The sequence below is a fragment of the Cupressus sempervirens genome, chromosome 4 (assembly GCF_028749045.1).
Source record: "Cupressus sempervirens isolate cs-2001-9-10 chromosome 4, ASM2874904v1, whole genome shotgun sequence".
Classification (NCBI taxonomy): domain Eukaryota; kingdom Viridiplantae; phylum Streptophyta; class Pinopsida; order Cupressales; family Cupressaceae; genus Cupressus; species Cupressus sempervirens.
The window spans coordinates 856,386,835-856,394,555 of NC_143121.1; the positions used below are offsets into that span (position 1 = coordinate 856,386,835).

At 30.9% G+C, this 7,721-nt stretch overlaps 1 protein-coding gene across 1 annotated transcript; it reads right to left on the bottom strand.

Moving 5' to 3' along the window:
- Positions 1-2,131: 2,131 nt before the first annotated feature.
- On the bottom strand, positions 2,132-3,637 carry LOC149564094 (xyloglucan endotransglucosylase protein 1-like). Its single transcript, XM_089827173.1, has 4 exons — positions 3,306-3,637; positions 3,115-3,215; positions 2,796-2,989; positions 2,132-2,710 (listed from the first exon to the last, which is right to left on the bottom strand). Exons 1-4 carry the CDS (start codon positions 3,463-3,465, stop codon positions 2,344-2,346), a joined length of 822 nt encoding a protein of 273 aa, XP_089683299.1. The 5' UTR covers positions 3,466-3,637; the 3' UTR covers positions 2,132-2,343.
- Positions 3,638-7,721: the final 4,084 nt, after the last annotated feature.

Here is a 7,721-nt window from a genome sequence, read left to right on the forward strand (position 1 = left end):
TTTTTGAAAAATAAATCATTGTTATATTTTTATCGCGTATATTTTTCTCTAATCATTATATATAATAACAATGTTAAAGAAAAAGCATACGTTAGTTACAATCTAGTTATTTTGTTAATATATAAATTATTATTGTGTTTGTGTGGTTTCTAGAGATTTTAAAGAGTAAGTGATTGGGCATTTTGACTTGATTTCATGGTAATGTTTAACTACAAATAGTTTTATCAATAATTTTTTAAATTATATTTGTTTTCATTGTCTTTTGATTTTTATAATTATCTTGTTATTATGAGATAATAAAATCATTTTAACATATAATAAAGTTATTTTATATTTTATTTGATACATTGTTTAATAATATTTTACTATATGTAAGTGTATTCAAATAATTTTTATTACTAATGTAGTTGTGAAGTAGTGATGATCCATAATATTTGTAGTCTATACCAATGGTATAGGAAAATATGCTAGGTAAAAGTTCTTAAAATTTTGTTGAATATTTTACTATAAGAACTTGTTTCATTAAAATTTTGCACAACACAACTTGGAAGGAGGGGTTGAGATTTGAGAATGAAACTCCATTCACGAGTTAAGTTGTTCACTATTTGAAGACTTTTCTTTCATTCTTGAAATTATTATGCATGGAAAAATATATAATTATAATTGATCTAATCAATATACTGATTTTACATACACAAAAAGTTCTATTGATTTTCATTATTAAATTTACCATTACATCAACATTATTTAGGAAGAACAATTTTCATATTTTAACCTCTTTTTTTTCACATTTTCCTTATCCTTTATACTTAAATTATTTATTTTGGTAACCAAATTTTGTGTTTAACTCTCAATATTCACTTTTTGAGAAACATTGTATGGAAAGAAAAATAAATTATTTAACTCTAGGAGAATTAATTGATTATATATCATATCTTGAAAATGAATGTTAGATGTCTTTAGATTATGTTGGATTATTTTCAAAAAATTAAATAATTGATATTCACACAATTACATTCAATTAGATTTCAATGTTTGAATTATATATGATATTAAAAGAATCAACATGATTCATACCATCATATTTTGAAACTACTTAGTCCATTATGAAATGGGCAAGATATAATTCTAATGCTAGTGGATTATATAATTATACATGCATTGAGTCATTACTAGAGCTAGAAAGGAGACTGTAATAGCATGTTTTTAATTTAATGAATTTATTTTGATGCTTTGTCAAAAAATAGTTTGGAAGGTTAAGGTGATATAAGTTTTATGGCTATAATAATTTAATATGAAAAAATATTTTCATCGAAATATTGTATGGGAATAGTGATCTAGGAGTAGGTGTACAATTAGAGAAATGGTTTAATCAAATTGCTTGTGCTGAAATTGTTATGGAAGGTGTAGCTTTTAGGAGTGCAAGGTAAATAAGATGGAGTTGTGGGGTGGTATGTGTGGGGTTTAGGAACAATAATGGAAAGATGGACAAAGGAGTTGTGATGTGGCATGTAATGTGAAAGAATGTAGAGCTTATCTCAAAGTGAAGGTAACAAAATGAATGCAACTATGACCAAATAGATGGTATAAGAAGACTATGTGGAGAATATAATAGATTGAATAGAAGAGGTAAAGTATTAAAATATGCATGTGAATGAGAGTGAAGATTATGGGAAAAGTCTAAAAATTCTAATATCTCAATAAGCTAATCATTTTTTTAAAACATACCCATGTTATATGACTTAATTACAATTATATAAAATTAAAATAAACAATCACAATTTTAAAAAAATTCCTCCAATCTAATTTTCTAATATATATTTTTAAAGATATTCTTTGTTTCATTCTAATTAATTCAAAATAAGCAAAATGATAATTACATTTTTCTAATTTATTTATTAAAAAAACTTCAAGACTAACATTTTGTCCAAGATGATCTATGCGTAGAAGCATATTTTTTCCAAGTAATTGAGCCTACTAATGACTTGGAAATCACGATATCTTAGTGCAGAAGGCACGATAAGATAGATTTCAAATCAAACGACCAAATAATTTACAAGAAGTGTGGAAATTTTTCATTATGGATAGAGTTTGAAATGACTAAGAAATTTAATAAATTGAACGAATATCATAAATAAATAAGATATTTATGAATGGCAAGCGGAGAATTTATTGCCGTACAATTAGTTAAATGGATCCATTCCACTGTTTCCAAACTATGAATATGATTAAACAACTAGTTTTGAATGACAAGAGACAATTTATTACGTTCTTATAATCGGACAAGGGAATCTATTCGGCCCCTTCCCAATTGAATGAATAAGTAAATAAACTATTGAATTGCTAACGTGAGCATTCAGCGGGGAATCCCTGTGGGAACCTCTTACTATCAGAACAATAATCATATATCATATAATTCTTGCGAGCCCATTGAAGCTTCTGCTGCTCGCTCGAATCCAGTGCGTCTTTACCATACCATGAATTTGCAGAGCAGTTAGATGAAGAACTGCACGCCTCACCATTAAAATTTCTGTAAGATGCCACGAACGGAGCTTTGCTCCAGTCAGTCTTCACAAGCCCACCTCTGGTCGCCCAATCGTCAGCGTTCCAGAGGCTCGAATATATTCTCATGGCCTGATTCTTCGGATATGCAACGCCCAAATCCTCATTGTTTTTAAATACTCTCACAGGAGTTCCATCCACAGAAAACCTGTATAGATCAAACCACCATACAATATTATATAGGCTAAGCATGGACATGTTACTCGAGAGTAATAAGTTATGAATATACTTACACAATTTGTTGGGGATTCCAGAGCACAGAGTAGGTGTGAAAATCTGCAGTGGGGTCAAACCAGAGGTAGAATTGCTGCTCCCGATTTCCTTTCCCTTGTGAGAAGACATTGGTGTGCATAATATAGGGATCTCCAGACAGATTTCCCAAGAACTCAAAGTCTATCTCGTCGTGTGTAGTCCCTTGAGATGACAGCTGCATAAGATCAATCACAACATATTTAATGGAAACTTTCAAATCATATGTATGTAATCCTCAAGGTATAAAGTCGTAGTTTTGGAGTACTTCAAAAGTTAAACATTTGAAGGGACGAGACATACATAGTAAGCAGTAACAGTGCCTGCGGAATTCCCGGGAACCAATTTTATTTGCATATCAATCTTGGCAAAGAGATATTCATTCTTCGACTGGAACCCAGAACCTGTTTTGGATATTACAAAGGAAGAGAACATAAAGTTTGGTGAGCCATATTCTCTGAATTGAACAATAAACCATGTACCAAATCAGATACCTGAGGACTTGTCGAGAGTTAACTGCAATCCCTGGCCGTTGTCAAGTATCTTAGCATGGTCATTTCCCCATGTGATGCCGAAATCACTGTAAAAATTTGCAGAGACGTGCTGAAGAAACACGAGATGGGTGAGGATCAAACACAAGAAGAAGAGCGCCATGATGATTAATGAGCGATTATCAAAGTTGTCTAAATTGGTGTAACTGTGTGTATTTGAATTGAGTGGAATGTCGAGGGACAATGGAGGAAAATAGCATATATTTATATATAAACCGACGGCCTCCCTAGCGAAGACCAAAGCCCGGAAGGTTCTGAAGAGTCATGAATCCGAGTTAAGAGCTTTAATAATGATGGTGCTATCCAGCTGTTTACAGATGCAAGTACGATGATGCGGAGATTGAGTTAATCAGTAGAGACGTAAGCAAATATGCCCAACGCAAAATGGGCACAAAATCTTCAATATGGATGGAAGTAGAATGGAACAAGTTTGTGCGTGACAGAGGAGAAGCAATTGTCTGTCTAATTATTATCCATTGAACTTCTGACATGTATGTTTTATCTACTAACGTAAGCGTTGTCATGATGTCATTGATGTAAGCATCTGGAATGTCCATCGTCAAAATGGAGTTACGCCTTCGTTCATATTTGTTATACCCACCTAAACCACCTTTTAATTGCCCGGGCCGGTTCTCCAATTGCGGTCTTAGAGGGCCAGCCTTAAACATTACATACTAACCAAGAAATTAAGCTTGGAAAAGTAAGTCAAACTTTGACTATTTAACACTTTTACTGCATTAGTATGTGATGTTTAAGTCATTCGATCTTAGAGCGACCTAAATTTAATGGCTGTGTGTTGTATTTATGCAGCTTACTATTAAATACAATCAGGAATTCAAGCTGGCTGTATGACAATCATGAGGGAGGATTCTATCCCGCCGACAGTATGTGGACAGTTTATTACAGGCATGTAGTTAGAATTTCTTGATCACTATTAACACACTGTTTTCAGATGCATACAAATGTTTTTCGATTAAAGCATCAGGTGCAAAACAAGGATAAAATTATCCCCAACAGATGAGTTTGAAATTGAGTAGATTAGGTTGCAATGCTAACGTGTGGACCAAGCAATGAGTGAGCAGCAAGAATTGTGATGTTTTTGCGTGAAGGCGGCTTATCCCCATCCATCTACAATCTTCCACCTCATGAGAGACTCAATTTTCCATCATCAATATGGTATGTCCAATAAAATGCAGCCTCTCCATAAGTCACTAGTATCGTGGAAAATAGTTGGATCAACTTTTTGATTTCTTTACTGATTTTGTAATGAGTATGCTTGTTGATATGTAGGAGAAAATAGTATGCTTGTTATTAATAATATTTTAATACATATAATATAGTTTAGAAAACTATTAATACTAATAATAGAAGTTGGTAGGTGGTGATAGTAATATTAGTAGGAAGTGGTAGGGGGTTACGGTCTACTAATTTATATTCTAGCTCAACAAAAATTGAGGTGATTTTAAGAATAGAGCATTTTTTACTAGTTTTATTTTCTCTTTTTTTAATCTCTTTATTTCATGTCAAAGAAATATATGAGCTAACATAACTATTTTTAAAATTTCTTTTGAGAGTGTATTAAATAATTTGAATAATTTTACTTAGATCTTTTATTATGTTTTAAGAAGTTTTAAAAACAAATACTATAAGAATTTTTACTATTTCTCAAACATTACACTTGTTGAGGTTAATTTTTAGTCAATCTTTAGTAATTTTACAAATCTTAACTAGTCTTAATCTCTTAGTTTAAGATCATGACTTCTAAATTTTTGTTTTCGCCAAGTTTCCTAAGCTTCGTTTTCTTTTATAGCCTTTTCTTAATTATATTGTGACCTCTCTAGGCCATCTTGTTCATGTCTAATAATAGCAGTTGGAAAAGCTTTTGTAGACGTCTTGGTTTCTTATATATTTTCTCTTATATTTAGCATATCTTTTGTGTTGGGTCAATCTTCCTTCTTTTCTTTCATACTTTTTATCTTTTACGAAGAAGGTCTCTCCACATGATTTATTCCTTTAATACATTTGTAAATAGATTTTTTTACTACTATTTCTAATATTATTTTATTAATATACTTCAAATAATTTAATTTATCTCATGATTTTATCTAAGAATTCATCCTTAAAACTATATATGAAATTATCTTCTCGTACTAATAATTCAATTTATCCCATGATTTCATCTAGGAATTCCTCCTTTGGACTTGATAGCAAGGTTACCTTATTTTACTTTTATAAAATAATAAATAATTAATGAAATAACTGCCTCTAACATAATAATAATTTTTTAAAATATAGATAACACTTAAATAAAAGAAATATAAAGGATTCTTCAATTTGAAAATTATAGTTTGACTGCGGAAATATTGAAAGCTTTTTGATACCGTCAACGTGGTCTCCGTTCCACCATAACGTATAAATCACACCGAAGGATTTTAATGGCAAGCGTTGGGGAAAAGCCCCAAGGGTCAAGATACAGCTGTTGCGAGACTACATAGTCGTTCTCTTACAATTCATGTTTGAAGTCCCTGCCGGAAAGTCGACTCAGCCCGCCTACATTATTAACACTACCGACCTAATGTTTTGTTTCTTTCGAGTAATTGGCTGACTCAGGCAACGCGGAGGGCAGGTGACGATCACTTTCCAACCAAAATATATTATGGTCCCCTCTTCCATTTTATGTTCATGGTGACCACTACGTAGCTGATATCTTTGTAATTACCCTGACTTCATCATATCTCCTACCAAGCAAACCTGCATTCATCTTCATTGTATACATCAAATAATGTCTATAGTCTGTAAAGTACAGAACATATAAATGTGACAAAATCTACCACTAAACTAGTTCACAATCGTTCTCATGGTTTCACATTAGATATATAAAATGAAATAAAAGTATAAGATCAACTTGATTTTCACATTTAATGTATGTTTCATTAGTTGCATAATCTTTGGTAATATTTTGTTTTAATGTGATTACTAAGGTCGGTATCTTTTATATATATATATATATATATATATATATATATATATATATATATGATTTAAGTTTTAAGTTTAGAGATAAAAAAATGATGTCTAAAAAATTACATAATTTTGAAAGTATTGATCATTCTTCTTGTTGTTTTAACAATTAATGATTTTTGAAATGGATGTATGTCGTCTTAAAATTAGATTCTTGTCAATTGACCTTTGGTCTATTTATGGAGCTTATTTGGGTTCTTAATGAGCCTAATATGTATCAAGTCTTACTAAGTGTAAATCTTCAACATCGAAATAAGAGATGAGGTTGATATTATGCCTAAGTGAGAATGAATGCCCCTTAGTCCTTTTCTCTTAGCCGAAGAAGCTTAGCCTAAGGCCAATGCTCATTTTTCATATAGCTAAAATAGTTTCATGGATGACATCCACTAAAAAAAAATTGCAATTAGGTGTGATACAAGGATAAAATCATCCCAATAAATGACTTATAAATTGAATATATTATGTTTCAATACTAATGTATTTAGCAATCAATGAGCAAGGAGAAAGAATTAAGATGTTTGCACATAGATGCATTGTATCCCCATCTTCCTACAATCTTCCACCTCTTGAGAGAAATCAATTTTCTAGTATTCTTCTTGTAGATCCAATAGATTGGGCCTCTCTCTATAACTTACTAATATCATGGAAAGTAGTAGTATTAATCTTTTGATATCCATAGTTTTAAGAAAAAATGTTATTTATGATCAAAATTTACAAATACACATAACATCATTTGCAAAATTAATAATACTAATAACAAAAGTAGGTAAGTGATAAGAATTAAATCAATAGGGAATCATAGGGGGTATCAATTATTTCATTTATCTCATAAATAAATAGATCTTAAGGTGATATTAGGAGTAGACCACCCTTCATCAAATTTTTCTTCCCTACCTTTGATCTGTCTTTGTTTAAGGAAAAACTATAGGCATGACTAGCTGAGAGAATGACTAGTAAAATTTCTATTCAAAGTATCTTAAACAATAGGAATAATCTTACTTAGAACCTTTATGGTCATTGAAGAGGTTTAGAAAAGATATATTATATATTTTCTTGCACCTTTCAAATAGTGCATTTATTGAGGTTATTTTGATGAGGTCTTTATTATATTTATAGATCATTACTAATCTTTATTTCTTAGCTCAGAGACTTGTTTTTATCTCTTAAGAGCATGACCTTTTTTTTTTCTTTTATGACATCTTCTTGATTACCTTATGATCTCTCTAGGCCATCTTGTTGATGTCTAATAATAACAATTGGAATATGTTTAGAGGCATCTCTTACATATTATCTCCTATTTAACATATCTACTATGTCTACGACTCAAGTAATTTTTTA

Excerpts from the sequence above, each read along its gene's own strand:
- LOC149564094 (XM_089827173.1), bottom strand. The coding sequence starts at position 3,465 with ATGGCGCTCTTCTTCTTGTGTTTGATCCTCACCCATCTCGTGTTTCTT. Across the intron at positions 3,216-3,305 it reads AACTCTCGACAAGTCCTCAG|GTTCTGGGTTCCAGTCGAAG; the intron begins GTATCTGATTTG and ends TATCCAAAACAG. Across the intron at positions 2,990-3,114 it reads GCACTGTTACTGCTTACTAT|CTGTCATCTCAAGGGACTAC; the intron begins GTATGTCTCGTC and ends GATCTTATGCAG.